Source organism: Aspergillus glaucus (assembly GCF_001890805.1).
Source record: "Aspergillus glaucus CBS 516.65 unplaced genomic scaffold ASPGLscaffold_8, whole genome shotgun sequence".
NCBI classification, from domain to species: domain Eukaryota; kingdom Fungi; phylum Ascomycota; class Eurotiomycetes; order Eurotiales; family Aspergillaceae; genus Aspergillus; species Aspergillus glaucus.
In genome coordinates this window covers 566,435-585,887 of record NW_019170460.1, presented here as the reverse complement: position 1 = coordinate 585,887, position 19,453 = coordinate 566,435, and the positions used below count along the sequence as shown (strand labels likewise).

Below are 19,453 nucleotides of genomic sequence, written 5' to 3'. Positions count from 1 at the left end.
AAAAAAAAAAAAAAAAAAAAAAAAAAAAAAAAAAAAAAAGAAGGATAGTTATTAACTGATCAAATAACTAACTAGTTAGTTAACGGCGCCAAGCGCCTTATCGATAAGGCCGGCAAAAATTTCGGGGATCGCAACAAACTCGACCAAACCGCGATCGCAAGACAACAAATCCGGCTCGATAGCATTCTATCGAAGCGATTATCCAGTATATTTCCTTTGATTGGATAGCCAGAATATACCACCACGATGCCCGAAAGGGTCCTCACGAAATTCGCCGATTCGGACGACGAAACGGTCCCGAAGAAGACATCGCCCGAAGTGGAGAAGAGCACAGAAACAGCGCCCGTGAAGAGGAAGAAGCAGGAGAATAAAGAGGATACACTGAAGAAGAAGAATAAGAAGCGGAAGCATGATGACGAGCGACCTAGTGAGGAGAAGAAGTTGAAGGCGTCTAAAGAGCCGAAGACTGAGGAGCAAGAGAAGCCCAAAAATGGCACGGACGAAACGCCAAAGGAAGAACAAGCAGAGAAGCCGGAAAAGAAACAGAAGAGCCAGATCAAAAAGCAGAAACCGATCCGAGACGTCAAAACCAACTTCACCCCCCTAAGAGAAAAAGCCCGAGCACTCTACGAAACCCGCAAGACCCTCCCCATCTTCCCCCACGGCGACGAAATCCGCCAACACCTCCGCAAAAACGATGTGATGCTGCTAGTCGGAGAAACGGGTAGCGGAAAGAGTACACAAATTCCGCAATTCTTAGTAAACGAGCAATGGTGTCGTCCTACCACCACGAGCATCCCGCAGGACGACGGTTCGCCCAAAGACATCCCGGTAGGCGGGTGCATTGCGATCACACAGCCGCGTCGAGTCGCGGCGATCTCGCTCGCAAGACGTGTGGCAGAGGAAATGGGGACGCCTCTGGGTTCGTCGTCGCCCGCCAGCAAGGTTGGCTATTCGGTGCGTTTTGATACGTCTACGGGGCCGGGTACGAGGGTCAAATACTTGACGGAGGGAATGCTGTTGCAGGAGATGCTGCATGATCCGTGGTTGACGAGGTATAGCGCGGTTGTTGTTGATGAAGTTCACGAACGGGGTGTGAATGTGGATTTGGTGTTGGGTTTCTTGAGGAATATGGTTTCTGGCAAGCGGGAGGGGCGTGGTGGTGCGCCGCTTAAGGCGGTGGTTATGAGTGCTACGGCTGATATGGAGAGTTTACTGGAGTTCTTCCAGGCGGGGATTCAGATTAGTCCTCGTCGTTTGGAGAACGGGTCCGATGAGAAGAGTGCTACGCCTAAAGAGATTGAGGATGACATTGCTGTGTGCCATATCAAGGGTCGTCAGTATCCTGTCAAAACGATATACGCCCCGGAACCGGTCCATGATTTTGTGGACGCTGCGCTCAAAGCCATCTACCAGATTCATTACAAAGAGCCAATGCCCGGAGATATCCTTGTGTTCTTAACAGGACAAGAGACCGTTGAGGCATTGGAACACCTGGTTAATGAATATGCTATTGGAATGGACCCGTCCCTACCCAAGATTCAAGTACTGCCGTTGTTCGCAGCGCTTCCCCAAGCCGCGCAACAACGGGTGTTCGCTCCCGCGCCACCTCGCACACGCAAAGTGATCCTGGCCACTAACATTGCCGAAACTTCGGTGACAGTGCCTGGTGTGCGCTTTGTGGTGGACTGCGGCAAAGCGAAGGTCAAGCAGTTCCGCACCCGCCTTGGACTGGATTCGCTCTTGGTTAAGCCGATTTCCAAATCGGCAGCGATTCAAAGAAAGGGTCGTGCAGGAAGAGAGGCCCCGGGTCAATGTTATCGGTTGTATACGGAAAAGGACTACCTGGCTCTGGACGAAACCAACACACCGGAGATTCTACGATGCGATCTCAGCCAGGCTATTCTTAACATGAAAGCTCGCGGAGTGGACAATGTCATGGGCTTCCCATTCCTGACGCGACCACCACGGGAGGCATTGGAAAAGGCTCTGCTTCAGTTGCTGAGCATCGAGGCACTGGAAGAGTCGGGCCAGATAGGCGCTATCGGGAAACAGATTGCCAAACTCCCGCTTACACCCACTCTCGGTCGGGTGCTCCTAGCAGCGGCAGAGAACGGACCTGGTTGTCTGACAGACGTAATCGATGTCATTTCATGTCTGAGTGTGGAGACTATTTTCCTGCACACGTCGTCGGAAGAAAAGAAGGAAGAGGCAGAGACGGCACGTCGGGATCTGTACCGACGCGAGGGCGACCATCTGACGATGATGGCCACTGTGCAGGCTTATGCGGCCGAGAATACCGATCGGAAAGCATGGGCACAGCGGCATCTCGTGTCGCACCGCGCGATGCAATCGGTGATGGTACGATATCCCTTAGTAGTATCACCTGTTCTTTACTAACGGATAACAGGACGTCCGCAAGCAACTCACCGCACAATGTCGACAGGCCAAACTGCTCCCGCCTAATGAACAACGAGGGGACCCTACGCTCACACGCGAACCATCACCTGTTCTCATCTTGAAGAGTTTCCTCACCGGCTTCGCGACCAACACGGCCCGGCTGGTCCCGGATGGCAGTTATCGTACGGTGGTCGGGAATCAGACCGTGGCGATCCACCCATCGAGCGTGTTGTTTAGCAAGAAGGTCGAGGCGATCATGTACAATGAGTATGTGTTTACGAATCGAAGCTATGCGCGGGGTGTGAGTGCAGTGCAGATGGACTGGGTTGGAGAAGCACTGGCTGGCGGACCATGATCTACTTTCTTTTCTTTTCTTTTCTTTTCTTTTCTTTTTTTTTTTTTTTTTTTTTCGATTTAATATGCATTATAGACATACCCAGAGAATAGATCTTCTGCATTGCAAGCCCCGTAAGTGCGTGATATACACCGTAATTCAAAGCGCATTGCATGCTGTACACTGCCTGTAATGAGGCTGTCAGTTCATGACCAGTTGGCAATTGCCCCGTTTGGGTCCACACAGGGCGAATTAAAGAGGAGAATTGAGTGATTCGAGTGATTTGAATGCATCATGTCTGTTTTGCTTTTGTTTGATTCCCTTGCAGAGTTTGCTGCATTTTCTGCTTTGGTCTCTCGTAGTGTGCTCCACAGCGCATAGGCTCTTGTATAATCGTATATAACGCCACGCCGTCAGCCAGATTATGTGTTATTCTTCTCTTACTCTTTAATACTCTTCTCTATGTCTTCCTCTATATAAACCATCTACATATATCACTCAAGTTGACTTCTTCCGTTATCGGCGGTTGTTGACTCGCGGTGCGTCAGAATCACCGCATCGGGCATCATCTTTACTTATTTGGGGTTTCCTTTATCTGATCTTCTCCTCCGAATATCTTGTCTCTCTGTATTCTGTTTTCTCTTCATAATTTCTCTCCATATCATCATCTCATCTCATATTCTTCTCCTACTGTTTCCGGTGCTCACTTGACCGATAACGTCAGTCACGCGGGGACGATAAGAGATAAAAACAATCGCGATCTCCATCAGCCTCACTTTCAACTTTTTTCAATCCCTCGACTTTGGCATCCTCACCACTTTATCTTCTAGTATATACCTCTAATAACTATTTCCCATGGCCCTCCGTCTACCAACGCAAGCTCCTCCCCGTCGCACCACCTCATATCCCCACTCTCAACCGTCTCTGGCGGCGCTGAGTCCCTCTGCGCCCGCTCAACTGCCCGATGACAACAACGAGGAATCTACACAATGGGTGGTCTTCTCGCCTTCTCAGCCGTCTACGATTGCTCCAACACGCACGGCCTCGACAGAGCGGGCAACGGGAATTTCGCGTCTGAGTGATTTTGAGTCGTTTGGTGGGACCCAGACGCGGTCCGTGTTTGAATTAGGCGAGGACGATGACGACGAGGAGGAAGAGGCAGAAGAACAAGAACAAGAAGAAGAACCAGATAATAATAATATCGATGAACAAGACGATGATGGTACAGAGCTGGACAGTTTAGATGATGGTCTCCATGCCTTTCGCGCACCATCGCTGGCCGATGATGAACCGCCCACCGCGGCACAGTGGGACCAAGACCGACAAGGGACGCCAGCGGTACTCCCCACACACGACGGGCTAGGAAGTTTCCAAGCATCCAGCCAGACTGTCCAGGATCAGCTCTGGCAGCATGAACAGTTTAATCCGCAACGGAGACCCGAGCTGCGGCTGCGACGGCGTTCCAGCGTACAACGGTATTTGGATATGGTCGCGGAGCAGGAGCAGATGACCAACGCGGAGCGGGAGCGGTGGCAGCGTATTGAGAAGTGGAGAATGGAGCAGAGTCGGTTGTTGTTGCAGGAGGTTGAGCGGGAGACTCGTCGGCGCAGGCGTCGACGGAGTAGTCGTGCTAGTCGGACGAGTGAGCAGACTACGTCTACTCAGCAGCAGAGTCAACATCGCGCGGTGCCTTCTGAATCGATGAAGAATGTTCCGGAGACGGCTAGCGGGCGGCCATCGTCGCAGGCTTCCTCGTCTGGTTCGACGGAATCAGGATCTGATGAATCGTTGTGGAAACGAATCACTCGAAAGGTCATTCGTGATCTGATGGGGATTGATGACAATGTGTTGTCAGTCCTCTTTGGAGAGTCGCTGCCAGATGATCCTTTGAATCAAGAACTCGCGAATGCTACGGAGCTGGACTCCTACGGTCTTGACGACCAAAATCGCTGGCAACCCAAGCTGCTTCAACGCATTGCTCGTGAACTCGGAGTTCTTGTCCACCAACTCTGCGAACAACCCGGGGCCTTCAGCACCTACCTCAGCATGTCCAACCAGATTGGGAATGAGTATGCCGGCATGCCTCTCGAACGTCGGACAGAGGAAGATGCACAGACTCGGCCATCACGGACGAGAGCGCCTTCTACTTCACTTGAAACATCGAATAACGGTGGATCTATGCCATCACCACACTTCTCCCCTACTCTTCCCGAACCCAGCGGACGGGAACATGCTGCGCAATGGGGGATTGAAGAAGATGACGATCGCATGGCTGGCACATCCGAATCCGTCCTCCAACAAGAAAAGGACTACTGGGAGAGCGATCTAGACGTCATGATGGTCTTCCGATATCTACGCAACCGCTTCGGCCGGAGCGGGAATACCACGAACAATGGCAGCAGCAACAGCAGCTCTGCAACCACTACTGCTCCTGCGTCGACAACCGCCAGTCGCATTTCTTCCCACCGCCAGACGCAATCCCAAGATGCTTCACGACGCGCAGCAATGATCCGCCAACACCACCCCCTCGTTGCGCATGCCCATTCCCGTTCTGAGGCACAAACACGCCGTCAATCTCAACATTCGGCTGTCCACTCAGGCACGGGAACTGGCATCTCCTCCCCAATCCTCCGTCAAAACTTCCGCCATCGTCCTAGTTCCAGCTGTGCCAGTCACAGCGCAAAGCTGTCAAATATCTCCAGTCGACGGACGATGACTGGTTCTAGTCGGAATTACTGGGATATCGGCGGGAGTGTTGACAGTGGGAGTGCTATTGCGCCTGTTGGGGGTGCGATGGGGGCTTGGGGGGATGTCTGATATCCAACAAAAACATATTGCATTTTGATGTTGTTTATATACGATTTTGGAGTTTTTTTTTTTTTTTTTTTTGGTTTTTGGACATCTATAAATATGTTGGGTCGAACATGAACATGAACATCTCTTGTCTGATAACATTACTTTGATATATACCTACTTTGGATATGGCGTTTCCTGGGTTTTGATCATTCAACACCATATACATTCTTGGCCCTATTGTTGATAAGTGCATTGAAGCTATATGTTTCCCAGGCTATCATGCTTGCATCTACTACTATTGACTCGGAAATAGCTCGTGGGAGTCGAAAATGCATAAATATATATTCCACATAGCGCATTCATAAACATAACAACCTTCTCAAAGACACTTATCCTTCATACACCTTAGCTTCATCCACATATAAACCTATAAGCCCAAATGTCACCACCCCATCCCTCCATCGACTCCAAAGCCGAAACCGCAGCATCCGCCGGAAACGCACCCCACCACGACGACCTATTAACTAGAATACCTCTTTGCGCGGGAATGGAATCACTCGATATGAATAACAGTCGCTGGGGGCATATGCTCCCGCCAGTGAGTGTGGTGGGGGGGTTTGACAGCGATGTCAAGTAGAAGAGGGAAGAGGCCGTTAGACGCTCGCTGATGCTGGGGCGAGGACGAGGGTGGATGGGAGCGGTGTGTTTTTTGTCTAGAGAGGATTTGGAGAGGATGGAGCTGGTGCTTGTGCGAGGTTTTTGGGGTATGGGCCGCATCTTGGGGTGCTTGGTGAGGATGGGGTTAGTGTTACTAGGGAGAGATTGGGGGAGGTTTTTCCATTGTTGTTGGATCGTGTGGCTGAAGACTAGAAAGAGAGTTGAGACCAAGGTAGGTGTACTGCAGGTATGTGACGTTGGTCATAGTAGCTAGCGAAGTATTGGGATATACCAGAGGGCCTACATCCAGGTAGATTTCACTCTTACTGTGATCAGGGTATCGAAGTCAATTAGGTCCAGTAGATGGAGTACAGCAAACAGGAACATTTTTAGCCTTTTTTTGTTCTCATTTGGCCCTAGTAAAAACGATAAATACGAACAGCACATAAAACACCTAAATCATCCCAATCTACTGAGCAACGCCCTCGTAGGCCTGGGGGAAGCGCTTCATGTTCTCCTCGACCAAACCGTGACCACGCAGGAACTGGACGTAGGCACCGTCCTGCTTGAGCTTGCCCTCCTGGCGGAGCTTGACGTACTCCTCACGGCGGACGGGGGTGAAGCCCCAGTTCTTGGAGATAATGATCTTTTGGCGACCAGGGAACTTGTAGGTGGAGCGACGCATGGCCTCGATGGCGGCGGCGCGGTTGGAGTCACGGGTGCGGATGGACAGGAGGATCTGGCCGATGTTCACACGGGCGACAATACCGTTGGGCTTACCGAAGGCACCACGCATACCGGTCTGGAGACGATCGGCACCAGCGCACGACAACATCTTGTTGATACGGACAACGTGGAAGGGGTGGGCGCGGACACGGAGGTGGAAACCTTCCTTACCGGCGATCTTGACGAGGTACCTGTATTTGTTAGCCATATGTCCATCTCGCTCTATTCCGGTTCATCGGGTCGCATACTTGTTGGCACAGATACGGGCAGCTTCGAGGGCCTCAGAGGAAAGCTGTTCGTATTCGTTGGAGACCATGTGGACGCACAGAGGGAAGTCGTCCACAGAAGCCTTCTTACGACCCAAGTCGAAGATACGGATCTTGGGGTCGGGAACACCACGGTTGAACCGGGACTTAGGGTAAGGCTGTATTGAAGAAGATCATGTTAGCTTCGTGCTTGATTTCCATTTTGGGATCCATCGAATCCATCTTCAATTTCAATCCAGTTTTGACATCGAAAAAGGTATAGGATTATGAGTTCATCACGAAGCGACCGCAAGTTCCCTGTCGAGATATGTCTTGTCGGTCGCTTCGCTCCCCCACCGTCGATATGAACCTCCCGATCACGTCCTTGGATGAAAATCCCACAAATCCCTCTCAAAATTCGAATATGGCAAACGCACCTTGTTCTTGCAGTAGCGGTAACATCTCGCGGGACGACGGGCCATTTTGACTGCTGAAAACGGACTTCCTGCGAAACGGAGGGTGTGGTTGTCGAAAAAAAGGTGGTGTCGGGGAACAAAAAGAAGGGGATTCAGGCGGTCGTCAGCGTTGATTTCCAAGCACCGCCGCTAACGAGTGGCAAAACCCTAAGCCCTAGCCGATTCCGCCAATCAGCGATCAGAGCCGAGATGACGCATCCGCTTGATTTATAAGGATTGTACAAGCATAGCGCAGCATTATTTGGATAAGATTATGTTTTATCTTATTCCGATAAGATTTAGATATGGTCAGAGATCAGTTCTTAGTTCTACTAGCCCGTTTACTGAGAATCTACTCTTGAACCAAGTACTCCGTAAGTTTTTTTTTTTTTTTTGTCATTATCTATCATTATCCGAGTATTTCAAACGTCCATACCCGAGTAGACATAACATCAAGTCTTTTTCATAACCTACTGGGCACCGGAGAGGATGTCCGAGTCACCAGCGTCCAAGATGGACATGGTCGAGCAACGGAAGAGCTTACCGCAAGCGGTACCAAGCTCAATCTGTCGAGCAAAAAGAGTATACGTCAGCCAATGTTTTTTACCCTCCAAAGCCAAGATTGACGGCTTCTTCTCAGGGTGGCTCCCAGAGCATGATTTAACTGCCGGGGCCGTGAAGCAGAGCAACCTGGAGATCCGTAAAGCACAAGAACAAACACAAACTTACGTTGTTGCCGGAGAAGTGGTGAACGGGAGCCTTGGCAAGCATGGCGTAGTACTCGAGCTCAGACTTGCGGAGAGGGGGAGCGTTGGCGGCGATGATGACGAGCTTGGCCTTGCCGTTACGGAGGGTCTTCAGGGTCGACTTGTATCCCAGAGTGACTGGATGCAAAAACACGTTAGGATAATCCTGTCTCTGTATTCGCATGCATGTCTGATTGCAATCTCACCCTTTCCACTCTTCATCACCAGGGCCAACCTGGAGTTGATGTTGTCACCAGACTTCTTGCTCTTGGGGGCCATCGTTACGCTGTCGAAGTCACCGGACTTTCGATCGAATTGAAGATAAAAAGGAGGATTGAAGGATTGAGAATGCGCTCCGGCCGTTGGTGTCTGGAGATGGTTAAGAGAGAATATTCGATGGAGTTTTTTTTTTTCGTTGTGGGAGATCCGCCGGACGGAGAGTTCATCCGCTCCGGAGGTCTGAGTCAGCAGTCCGTCTTCGGTACCAAGGTTGTAACATACGGTAACGGCAGGTAAGATACACTCTTTCTGCCTGAGGCTACTAAAGTTACGCATAGAACGGCCGAGTCGTGGCGCAGAGTCTCGTCTTTCTGGCTCTGGTGGCCCCGAATCCAGAAACATCCAACGAGGATCCTTGTGGCGGTGGGTTTCATATTATTATGTCCCTGGGCTGACATACTATGACTTACAGGGTATCCTCTGATCCTCTGGCCACTGCAAGGCACATTGTTTCGACTGCTATCTTTATCTTTTGCTGACTGAGGTTCTAGTTCTGGTGGGAAAGGGGGCGGTTCTTGGGGGCCTTGTATGTATTGGTATTACCTGACTCTCTTCCCCGGAAATAGTAGCGAATCCCCAGCAACATGCCGTTTCCATACATACATACATACATACGTGTGTCCAAACGTGTACTTACATACATGGATCCGTACATACAATCATGCTGTTTATATTATTTTAATCAGGCCAACCTTTAAATTCATAAACAAATGCAATCCTGCATGGTTCATATGCTGTTTTATTAACTGGAGGTGTTTATTCGTGGCCCCAAAAGAGTTGTCTGCATATTAACTGTGCTGCTCCCACCTTACTACTCTCTCCCACCAACTACGGACTGACTTCTCCCCACCACTGCCTAACAACGGATAGTGTGTTTTGACCGCTACTACTCCGTACAACTTCCTATATACAACACCTAATAATTTCCCGGTCGTTTCATCGTCATCGCTCGCTGACCATTTCCGGGCCGTTCTCCTGAACTTCCCCTGAATCCCATAATCGTCCTTTTTTTTTTTTTTTTTTCTTTTTTAATTATTACAACGATCATATCACTTTGCGTACAATCGCGGAGTTGATAGAGGGGAACCAGAAAAAGAAGCCAACACACCACCCACCAAACCCATCGTCGGTTTGGCCACACCGTCACCAACGCCATGTCTGCGTCACCACGCAAGCCCGGAACACCCAAATCTTCGACTGCGGCGGAGAGCTCCTCGGCTAATGGTTCGCCTTCGCGGAGTCATACTCGATCTCCCAGCGCCGCGACAAATGGCTTGACTCGTACTCCCTCCGGCCGCCAACCCGTTTCTGCGCGTGCTGCTGCCCGAAGGCCAACCCGCTCCAATCTCAGCATGTCGTCGAGTATCCCGAAAGTGAATAATGACCCGTCGGAGGAGGAGGCGCGGGCTCAGAATGCCGCTCTCATTGAGGACTTGAAGGAGCAGTTGCAGAAGGCGGAGACGGCCTCCGAGCAGTACCGGAAGCAACTCGGGGTCTTGCAGATGAAACTTGACGAGGCGGTTAGCGAACAGGGGAAATTAGAAGATCAGTCTCACGAGAGGGAGAGCAAGATTGAAGCGTTGAATGGTGAGATTCGTGAGCATGTTCGCCAGATCCGGGATCTGGAGCAGTCTCATGAAATGGAACGGAACGCTATGCTACAGGAGAAGGAACAGCAGGCCAGCCGCGAGGAGGAGATGCAGGCTACTATCCAACGATTGAAGGAGTCTGTGGCACAGAAGGACATGAAGATTAATGCTGAGAGTGGTAAGGATGTGTCGCGCTCTTGTACGAGCCCTCACCCTGAGTCCTTCCCTTTGTGAATGCCACGGTTTGCTAACACCCACACAGCTAGTTTCCGTAACCGGTCGTCCCCAGAAGTCGACGGACAGTTTGCGCCCTCGTCGCAACTCGAACGCAGCCCGTCGCGGAATAACTCTAAGCTGCTCCTACAGAAGGACAAGTTGATCGAGTCTCTCCGTCTCGAGCTGGCAGAGTCCCAGATTAAGCTTGTGGAGATGGAGAACAAGGGCGGTGGTCGTCAACGGGAACTCGAGAAGGAGCTCCTTGAGGCTCGCATGGCCAATGCTCGTCTGATGGAGGACAACGAGAGCTACCAGTTGCTTCTGAGCGAGCGGACCCTCAACGGCGACTTTGCCAAGGGCGAGTTCATGCGTGAACTTCACCCTGACACCCCTGAGCCATCCGAGGCCGCCAACGATTCAGGAAACAACCTGGGATCCTTGGCTGAGGAGCTGGAATCCATGGACGCCAAGGCCGAAACGGACCACATGCGCAAGCTCGAAACTGAGGTCCGCACCCTGAAGGACCAGAACAAGGCATTGACCCTCTACATCGAGCGCATCATCAGCCGCGTTCTTCAGCACGAGGGCTTCGAGACCATCTTGGACAAGAACGAGAACGATCCCCCGGCCAACGCGAAGCCGAAAAATCCCAGCACCGAGAAGGATCTCCCCCCGACCCCTCCTGAACACGACGATAGCGGAGGGCAGTCCTTTCTTAAAAGAGCTAGATCAGCTGTTGGACCGAATCAGCCCCCGGCCAAACCTAGGTCCCGTCCAACTAGCGTTATGCAACCACCTACAAGCATCCCGTCAGGTCCTCCCACCGCTCACGAGAACCCAAATACCGCACCTAGCATCCCGCTCAACCGTGCCCAATCCGTACGGCTTGGCCACCGTCGGGCTCGATCTGACCAAGCAGATGTCTCAGCCGCCACAGTCATCGGCCAGATATATCGCGGACGAAACTCCGGAGGTCCAGTGAGCCCCACAATCATGGGCCCCGGCTCCCGCCAGAGTCTCTTCGGCGGAAGTGTCATGTCTTCGGGTATGAGCAGCACTGGCCGTGCACCGTCACTGTCTAGTCAGCCCGAACGTAGCCGGTTGAGCAGCTCGGAAAGCGTCGCTAGCGACCTTCACGAGACCGCTTCTACTGGTGCAACTTCCAGCTCTCCTCGTTCCAGCAGCGGTATGACCAACTACACCGGAGCGGTCATGACCCAGAACAAGCTGCGTCCCTTGCGCTTGGTCAGTGAGACGCACAAGGCAGCTGAAGAAGAGGAACTTGCTCGCAAGAAGGCGAACCGGCAAAGCTGGATCCCCTGGTTCAACCGTACGAACACGAACGAGTCCACGCAATCCCCAACCTAAAGATTACGTTTTGATGCGGTCCGTTGATGATTGATACATTTACGCGTTTTATTCGTTTTATTCTATTGGCTTTTCGAATTTGATATGCCCACATTTTTTCACTGTTATCACGATGTCTACCCCCTGCTGTACTTGATCGAAGGTCAGGAAAGTTGGGACGTTATTATTGTTTTGGAATACCCTGTTACTTACTCATGGTTGCGATGGTGCTGAGCCACTATCATATGATTCATATCCATGCACAGGAGGATTGTTTACGATTGTCAATTTTCTTTTGCATTTTGACGATGGAGACGCCACTTTTTCATTGGATTGTTGTCATTAGAGTCGTCTTACGTTCTTTTTGATAGACTCTTTTTGATAGACTCTTTTTGATGCTCCCCTGTTGCCGTTTATCAGATCATATGAAATCCCTTTTGACGAACATACGAAGTTATTATATATTGTTGTGGATAGATAGTTGATATTTTGCAGTAATTAAATCTCAGACTTGACATAAATCTTGTAGTACTTGCATGATATTCTAATTGAAAACATCAGTAGTTAGAACGAAGTACCTTACGTATATTAGCCCAAGACCCCGAACTATGCCCTAGAGGTGCCGCAGGAGGGTGATGGCTCTGCATGTTGTCCACTGGAATGGCTGAGCTTCAACATGAATCAAGACTTCAAACCTATTATTTGCTTCACAGAATCAACTAAATAGCATACATAGCGCGGATAATTAATCCTTGGCTTCATGCATAGGGATATACTTCGGAACAACGTTGCGGCGTCTCCGCGCTCAGCGGCCAGGTTACAGTAACCAAAGTAAATACGGAGTAGCGCCTCGACCGCAGCCATCGCAATCAGCAATCATTCCCAAGAAAACACCTCCTGCAACTAATCGCCACAATGCCCGGCTCCCTCTCCCTCTTCTCCGTCAACGCGGTGCTCCTCATGTCCGCCGACGACGGCTCTCGCATCTTCGCCAAGTACTTCTCGCCGCCTCACCCCCCGGCCGGCGTTGCGCCCAATTCCACCGATTACCCCGGTGCCAATCCCTATCCGACGGTGAAGGAGCAGAAGGCATTTGAGCAGGGTCTGCTCGAGAAGACGAATAAGCAGACTAGTGATGTGATCCTTTACGATAATAGGATCGTGGTGTTTAAGATGGAGAGCGATGTGATGCTTTATGTGGTTGGGAGTGCGGAGGAGAATGAGGTGTTGTTGTATAATGTGGTTTTGTCGTTGAGGGATGCGTTGGGAATTTTGTTCAAGTAAGTCTCTTACTGGTGGTGGTGGTGTAATCTGGGTTGAAGGGAAGGACATGTGGCTGATTGATATCCTTTTTACCACCAGGGGCGCCACGGACAAGCGCACAATCGTCGAAAACTACGACCTAGTCGCCCTCGCCATTGACGAGCTCATCGATGACGGTATCATCCTCGAGACCGACCCCGTCCTCATCGCCTCTCGCGTCAGCCGTGCACCTGCCCCCGATGCGCCGAACATGAAGAACATCGACCTCTCGGAACAAGGATTGATGAATGCCTGGGAGTTTGGAAAGAGGCGTCTGGCAGAGGGATTGCGGCAGATGTAGATTGTCGGGTTTCTTTTTTTTTTCTTTCTTTCTTTCTGTGTTTTAAGCATTGGTTCTGAGATTTAATCTGGCTGGTCCGGCGCAGTATTGTGTGATGCTCTTTGTTTATGACGGCTATTGATATATCCAATTTCTTCGTCTTCATATATTATATATTGGGATTGAGCATTCTGTATAGACCTTGTTTGCTGAGTTGGGGCTTTTCGGGATTTCTCCATTGGCGGGGCGTAGTGGGCGTTAAATCAGGACAGGAACGTATACCAAAACAGCTGCGATTGATGCTCTAATCCTTGGTTTTCTTAGGTCTCCAAATAGTAATTGCCCTGAATAAGCTACTATCGAAAACAAATCGAAAGTGATCGAAAAAGGAAACGGAAAAAACGCTGCCCCGCATACGTCACGTTTCCAGTCAAATCTCCTTCGCAACTTCGGAGCTTCAATTTATGACTCTTCCCCCCCCGAACAGCTTTGCTGCTGAACAGAGGTCCATTGACCAACAAATAAGCAAGATGAAGCAAAGATTCTCGTCTTTGGACGTCAAGGTTTGCTTTCCTTCTTGGGTAAACAGTGTCGCGCACAAACTCACACGACTAGGTTATTACCCGCGAGCTCGCCTCGGAGGTAGTCAATCTGCGAGTATCCAACATTTACGATCTCTCGTCGGTACGTCAAGCAATCCTACCCTGCTCCTACGCCAATATCTAACCTGGCATTGCATCACAGAGAATCTTCCTCTTCAAACTCGCCAAACCCGACCACCGCAGACAACTAATCATCGACTCCGGCTTCCGCTGCCATGTCACGCAATACTCACGAACAACAGCAACAACACCCTCCCACTTCGTAACCCGTCTCCGCAAAGCCCTGAAATCGCGCCGCGTGACCTCCGTCCAACAAATCGGCACAGACCGCATCATCGACTTCTCCTTCAGCGATGGCATGTACCATTTATTCCTGGAGTTCTACGCAGGCGGGAACATCATCCTCACCGATCGCGAGTATAATATCCTAGCTGTGTTCCGGACGGTGCCTGAGGAGGAGGTCCGGGTTGGGTTGAAGTATACGGTTACCGATAAGCAGAATTACCACGGGGTGCCGGATATCACGCCGGAGAGAATTCGGGGGACGTTGGAGAAGGCGCAGGAGGCGTTTGCGAAGGAGGAGGCGGGGCCGAAGAAGTCGAAGAAGAAGGGGGTGGATGTTTTGAGGAAGGCGCTGTCTCAGGGGTTTCCGGAGTATCCGCCGCTGCTTCTGGATCATGCGTTCGCTGTGAAGGAGTTTGATTCGGCGACGCCGTTGGCGCAGGTTTTGCAGGATGAGAGTCTTTTGCAGGGGGTGTTTGGTGTTTTGGAGGAGGCGCGGAGTGTCTCTGAAGAGCTTTCTGCGAAGGATAGTCATCCGGGCTATATCGTCGCCAAAGAGGATACTCGACCTGCCGAACCCGCCGCTGAGGACGAGAATGAAGAACCGAAGAAGCCAGCTTTGCTCTACGAAGACTTCCATCCTTTCAAGCCCCGACAGTTCGCGGGGAAACAGGATATCACGATTCTGGAATTCGACCGCTTCAACGCTACTATCGACGAGTACTTCTCATCCGTGGAGTCCCAGAAGCTGGAATCGAGACTCACGGAACGCGAGGAGGCAGCGAAGAAAAAGCTCGATGCAGTCAAACAGGAGCACCAGAAGCGTCTGGGAGAGCTTGAGAAGGCCCAGTATCTACATATCCACAAAGCAGGTGCAATTGAGGATAACGTTTACCGTGTCCAGGAAGCTATGGATGCAGTTAACGGCCTGATCGCCCAGGGAATGGATTGGGTGGAAATTGAACGCTTGGTCGAGATGGAGCAAGGTCGTGGTAACCCGGTTGCCAAGGTTATCAAGCTGCCGCTGAAGCTGCACGAGAACACTATCACTTTGCTCCTGGGTGAAGCGGGAAATGTTGAAGACGAGGATGAGAAGATCTTTACTGATGATGAGTCCGAGGAAGAATCGGAGGATGAGGAACAGGAGGAGGCTAAAGCTGCGGAGAGGCAGTCTGCGTTGCTGACGATCGACATCGACCTTGGTCTTACGCCGTGGGCAAACGCGTCCCAGTACTACGACCAGAAGAAGGTGGCTGCCGCGAAGCAGCAAAAGACGGCTCAATCGTCTACCAAGGCGCTGAAGAGTCACGAGAAGAAGGTTACTCAGGATTTGAAGCGTGGGCTGAAGCAAGAGAAGCAAGTCTTGCATCTCTCTAGAAACCCTTTCTGGTTCGAAAAGTTCCTGTTCTTCATCTCTTCAGAAGGCTACTTGGTCTTGGGTGGTCGCGACGCCATGCAAAGCGAAATGCTTTACCGGCGCCAGCTCAAAAAAGGCGACATCTTCGTAAACGCCGATCTGCAAGGCGCTACGCCCATGGTCGTCAAGAACAGACCCGGAGCTGCCAACGCGCCGATCCCCCCAAGCACCCTTTCCCAAGCTGGTAACCTCTGCGTCTCTACCTCGAGCGCTTGGGATTCCAAGGCAGTCATGCCTGCATACTGGGTTGAGGCGAGCCAAGTGACCAAGACTGGCCCTGGCGGTATTGTGCCTACGGGTGAATTTATCGTTAATGGAGAGAAGAACTTTTTGGCTCCGTCGCAGCTTGTTCTTGGCTTTGGTGTGACGTTTCAGGTTAGCAAGGAGAGTCTTCGGAACCATAAGACTGGGAGATTTGACACCCCGGAGGTCGCTGAGGGGCTTCCTGCGGCAGAGCCAGTTGAGCGTAAAGAGTTCGTCCAGGAGCAGATTACAACGGAAGCTCCGAAGGAAGCTGGGGATGTTAACGGAAAGGAGCAAGATGTGAAACAAGAACAGGAGCAAGAACAGGATTCCGAATTGGATGAGGAGGATCAGGATCAAGCTCCTGCGAAGAATCCCCTTCAACGCGGACTTTCTGAGGCGCAGAATGAGCCTGGTAGCCCTGAGCCAGATGCGAAGGATGCTGAAGGCGAGGACCAGGAGAACGGAGAGGCGGGACAAGAACCAGAAGAAGAGGGGGCAGAGAACGAAGAGGCCCAAGATGAGGCAGAGGAACAAGCACCAGAGGCAGAAGAAGATCAACAACTCTCCGCAAGAGAGCGACGCGCGCTTCGAAAAGGTCAACTCGACTCGCCAGCCCCAGCACCCAAAGGCAAGCCTTCTGCACAGTCTAAACAGCAAGCAGCCAAGCAACCACATGCTCCTACACGCGGCAAGAAGGCCAAGAACAAGAAGGCCGCAGCCAAGTACGCAGACCAAGACGAGGACGAACGCGAACTCGCACTCCGCGTCCTTGGCGGCAAGAGCGCCAAAACCGAAAAGGCTGAAGCCGCAGCAGCAGCAAAGGAAGCCCGCGAGCGCGAAGCTGAAGCAGCGAAGAAGCGCCGCAAGGCCCAGCACGAACGCGCCGCGGAAGCAGAGCGCAAACGACAAGCACTTTTCGAAGCTGATGACTACGACGAGGAAACTGCGGCTGCTGAGGCAGCGGACCTTTCCTGGATCCCGGCCCTTGTTGGCACTCCCCACCCCGAAGATGAGATAATCGCTGCGATTCCCATCTGCGCACCATGGGCCTCTCTGGGCCGCTACAAGTACCGCGTGAAGTTGCAGCCGGGTGCCGTGAAGAAGGGCAAGGCTGTGAAGGAGATCATTGGACGATGGGTAGCGGAGACCACTACCGGGAAGGTGAAGAAGGAACAGGCCGAGGATCTGGGTCTCAGTCTGGCTGATGCGGAGAAATTGCGGACTCGGGAAGGGGAGTTGATCAAGACGTGGAAGGAGACGGAGATTATCAACACGGTGCCTGTGGGTAAGGTGCGGATTATGGGGGCTACAGGTGGAGGAGGTGGTGGTGGAGACTCTAAGGGGAAGGGCAAGGGTGGTGATCCTAAAGGTGGTAATGCTAAGGGAGGAAAGGGTGGAAAGAAGAAATAGACCTGATGTCTACAGATAAGATATGGTTTTAGGATATGGTTTGTATAGAATAGAGAACAGGATATATATGTTCGGTTGCTGTACAGCACTCCACCTCCAATGGATATACGGTCTAGAACCGAATATTTGATGGCATCTGCATCTTTGTGCCTCAATTCTTTTTATAGATCTGGAGACTACACTGGAATAGATATGCGAAATCGGAAACCAAATGCATACCGCTTAGTCATCGTTGATGTCATCGCGAAGATTTTCGATCATTTCAAAAGATGGATTCAAAGCAGGAAATGCCATGAAGGATTGTCACTCTTAGCCTCGCTTATCGTCCACTGCCAAGCGCAAGAGAAGAAATTACACCCAGGGACACATACAAAAGAGTATTCTGAAAAGCAGCCCTACAGACCCCACGCACACTCTCCAGACTTCACCCCGCGACTACGACATCGCACTTACGGATTACACTTCTACCCAATTCCCGGTCTTGATCCCAGTGGACTCGTCAGATAATATCCACTGTCGTCATAAGGAGCGTCAAGTTGTTGCCTTATATTCGTCCTTTTATTGCTGGCGGCCGCGCCGTCAGGTCTATCACCAACGCAGCAACCGCGACGATGACGAACGACCAGACCACCCGAATCCTCCCCGTCCAACGATTGAACATCGAAGGTCCCAAGAACAAGCCTCTTCCAGAATGGTGGGCGAGTGAGCGCCAGAACAAGACCCCAGAGGCCACGGCCATCGAAGAGGCAGCAGAACTTCTACGAACGAGCGATATCCCCGTTGCGTTTCCCACGGAGACGGTATATGGATTGGGAGCTGATGCCACGCGGAGTGCAGCGGTGCAGGGGATTTACAAGGCGAAGCAGAGACCGTCGGATAACCCGTTGATCGTGCATGTGGATTCCCTGGTGATGCTGGAGCGTCTGCTCAACCCCGGTATGAGCGCGGCCGATACAACCGATACACCACTCAAGTCGATTCCCTCGATCTACCACACGCTGCTCTCGCGTTTCTGGCCGGGTCCTCTTACGGTTATTCTTCCGAATCCGTCCGGGTCGTCGTTGGCTAAGGAGGTTACTTCGCATCTGACTACGTTTGGTGTGCGCATGCCTGCGTCGCCGTTGGCGCGTCTGTTGATTCATGCTGCGGATAGGCCCTTGGCTGCGCCGTCAGCTAATGCGTCTACAAAGCCGTCTCCGACGACGGCGCAGCATGTTCACCATGACCTTCAGGGTCGGATTGAGGTCATTCTCGACGGTGGCCCGTGTGCGGTCGGGGTGGAGAGTACGGTTGTTGATGGACTATCAGACCCTCCTGTCATTCTGCGCCCTGGCGGAATTGGCATTGACGACCTACGCCAGTGCGAAGGCTGGGAGAATGTGCAGATCGCATACAACGATGGCAGTCACGAGGTCAAGGAAGCCCCTCGGGCACCAGGAATGAAATACCGCCACTACTCCCCCAAGGCGCGGGTAGTCCTATTTGAGCCCGAATGCAGCGAAGAAAAGGTCACCAAGCGCGTGCGCAAGGATATGGAAGACAGCGCAGTGGGCTCACACTCAGTCGGAATCGTGCGCACCCGTCACTGGACACCAGGGCTAGGCCTGTACGAACCCGTGGAGAAAGAAAAGACCCTACAGCGCATCAAAGAAGCACCTACCGGCAGCTTGGTCAGATTCTCTGCCCCGCTCAAGGACCATGTGAAGGATTGCTTTACATCGAAGCCGGCATATGATTGCGCGCTGGGGACGGATATCGGGCAGATTGCTCGGGGGCTGTTTGCGGCTTTGCGCGCGATGGATGATGAAGAGGTAGATGTCATCTATGTTGAGGGACTGGTGGCTGAGCATGGGGATTTGCATGCTGCTGTTATGAATCGGTTGAGGAAGGCTGCTGGAGCGGAGCTGAAGGTATAGCGTAGTGGACTACACATAGATATCTGGCATGGCTTTTTTGTACACAATTCCTTTTGGCTTTGCTAGTACACTCTCCTCTTATGTCGCTATTTACGAGCAATGAAATCAATGCACACGAACTACAGCCTGATTATTCATCTTTCTCTAGCCTTAGTTATGACTCCATCGGCGCTCTCCGACGTCAACGGTCGACGCCGTAGTTGAACCC

General features: G+C 51.7%; 7 protein-coding genes across 7 annotated transcripts; 5 read left to right on the top strand and 2 right to left on the bottom strand.

Annotated features, from left to right (window-relative positions):
- On the top strand, window positions 1-2,773 carry ASPGLDRAFT_46105 (putative ATP-dependent RNA helicase (Hrh1)). Its single transcript, XM_022546385.1, has 2 exons — window positions 1-2,361; window positions 2,411-2,773. The coding sequence occupies exons 1-2, from the start codon at window positions 247-249 to the stop codon at window positions 2,753-2,755; spliced, it is 2,460 nt and encodes an 819-aa protein (XP_022401834.1). The 5' UTR covers window positions 1-246; the 3' UTR covers window positions 2,756-2,773.
- A 489-nt stretch (window positions 2,774-3,262) lies between these two features.
- On the top strand, window positions 3,263-5,624 carry ASPGLDRAFT_46104 (uncharacterized protein). Its single transcript, XM_022546384.1, has one exon. It carries the CDS (start codon window positions 3,590-3,592, stop codon window positions 5,549-5,551), a length of 1,962 nt encoding a protein of 653 aa, XP_022401833.1. The 5' UTR covers window positions 3,263-3,589; the 3' UTR covers window positions 5,552-5,624.
- A 1,032-nt stretch (window positions 5,625-6,656) lies between these two features.
- ASPGLDRAFT_34776 (60S ribosomal protein uL16) lies at window positions 6,657-7,640 on the bottom strand (the record flags this gene model as incomplete). The annotated part of the gene is made up of 3 exons (XM_022544468.1): window positions 6,657-7,104; window positions 7,162-7,337; window positions 7,596-7,640. The coding sequence occupies 3 exons, from the start codon at window positions 7,638-7,640 to the stop codon at window positions 6,657-6,659; spliced, it is 669 nt and encodes a 222-aa protein (XP_022401832.1).
- A 429-nt stretch (window positions 7,641-8,069) lies between these two features.
- On the bottom strand, window positions 8,070-8,707 carry ASPGLDRAFT_46100 (60S ribosomal protein eL30). The gene is made up of 2 exons (XM_022546383.1): window positions 8,566-8,707; window positions 8,070-8,497 (listed from the first exon to the last, which is right to left on the bottom strand). Exons 1-2 carry the CDS (start codon window positions 8,636-8,638, stop codon window positions 8,274-8,276), a joined length of 297 nt encoding a protein of 98 aa, XP_022401831.1. The 5' UTR covers window positions 8,639-8,707; the 3' UTR covers window positions 8,070-8,273.
- Window positions 8,708-9,673: 966 nt separating this feature from the next.
- On the top strand, window positions 9,674-12,306 carry ASPGLDRAFT_46099 (uncharacterized protein). Its single transcript, XM_022546382.1, has 2 exons — window positions 9,674-10,426; window positions 10,490-12,306. Exons 1-2 carry the CDS (start codon window positions 9,793-9,795, stop codon window positions 11,809-11,811), a joined length of 1,956 nt encoding a protein of 651 aa, XP_022401830.1. The 5' UTR covers window positions 9,674-9,792; the 3' UTR covers window positions 11,812-12,306.
- A 333-nt stretch (window positions 12,307-12,639) lies between these two features.
- Window positions 12,640-13,671, top strand: ASPGLDRAFT_57319 (coatomer subunit zeta). The gene is made up of 2 exons (XM_022548245.1): window positions 12,640-13,070; window positions 13,153-13,671. Exons 1-2 carry the CDS (start codon window positions 12,706-12,708, stop codon window positions 13,391-13,393), a joined length of 606 nt encoding a protein of 201 aa, XP_022401829.1. The 5' UTR covers window positions 12,640-12,705; the 3' UTR covers window positions 13,394-13,671.
- A 185-nt stretch (window positions 13,672-13,856) lies between these two features.
- On the top strand, window positions 13,857-19,375 carry ASPGLDRAFT_73818 (putative DUF814 domain protein). Its single transcript, XM_022549701.1, has 4 exons — window positions 13,857-13,935; window positions 13,988-14,056; window positions 14,117-17,291; window positions 17,930-19,375. Exons 1-4 carry the CDS (start codon window positions 13,903-13,905, stop codon window positions 19,243-19,245), a joined length of 4,593 nt encoding a protein of 1,530 aa, XP_022401828.1. The 5' UTR covers window positions 13,857-13,902; the 3' UTR covers window positions 19,246-19,375.
- Window positions 19,376-19,453: the final 78 nt, after the last annotated feature.

What these genes read in the sequence shown, in the direction of transcription:
- ASPGLDRAFT_73818 (XM_022549701.1), top strand. Translation starts at nt 13,903, where the DNA reads ATGAAGCAAAGATTCTCGTCTTTGGACGTCAAG. An exon ending in ACATTTACGATCTCTCGTCG is followed by an intron (nt 14,057 to 14,116) that starts GTACGTCAAGCA and finishes ATTGCATCACAG; the next exon opens with AGAATCTTCCTCTTCAAACT. An exon ending in GGGTGGTGATCCTAAAGGTG is followed by an intron (nt 17,292 to 17,929) that starts GTAATGCTAAGG and finishes TCACCAACGCAG; the next exon opens with CAACCGCGACGATGACGAAC.
- ASPGLDRAFT_46099 (XM_022546382.1), top strand. Translation starts at nt 9,793, where the DNA reads ATGTCTGCGTCACCACGCAAGCCCGGAACACCCAAATCTTCGACTGCG. An exon ending in TAAGGATGTGTCGCGCTCTT is followed by an intron (nt 10,427 to 10,489) that starts GTACGAGCCCTC and finishes ACACCCACACAG; the next exon opens with CTAGTTTCCGTAACCGGTCG.
- ASPGLDRAFT_46105 (XM_022546385.1), top strand. Translation starts at nt 247, where the DNA reads ATGCCCGAAAGGGTCCTCACGAAATTCGCCGATTCGGACGACGAAACG. An exon ending in GCGCGATGCAATCGGTGATG is followed by an intron (nt 2,362 to 2,410) that starts GTACGATATCCC and finishes AACGGATAACAG; the next exon opens with GACGTCCGCAAGCAACTCAC.
- ASPGLDRAFT_46100 (XM_022546383.1), bottom strand. Translation starts at nt 8,638, where the DNA reads ATGGCCCCCAAGAGCAAGAAGTCTGGTGACAACATCAACTCCAGGTTG. An exon ending in GGTGATGAAGAGTGGAAAGG is followed by an intron (nt 8,498 to 8,565) that starts GTGAGATTGCAA and finishes TTTTGCATCCAG; the next exon opens with TCACTCTGGGATACAAGTCG.
- ASPGLDRAFT_57319 (XM_022548245.1), top strand. Translation starts at nt 12,706, where the DNA reads ATGCCCGGCTCCCTCTCCCTCTTCTCCGTCAACGCGGTGCTCCTCATG. An exon ending in GCGTTGGGAATTTTGTTCAA is followed by an intron (nt 13,071 to 13,152) that starts GTAAGTCTCTTA and finishes TTTTACCACCAG; the next exon opens with GGGCGCCACGGACAAGCGCA.
- ASPGLDRAFT_46104 (XM_022546384.1), top strand. Translation starts at nt 3,590, where the DNA reads ATGGCCCTCCGTCTACCAACGCAAGCTCCTCCCCGTCGCACCACCTCA.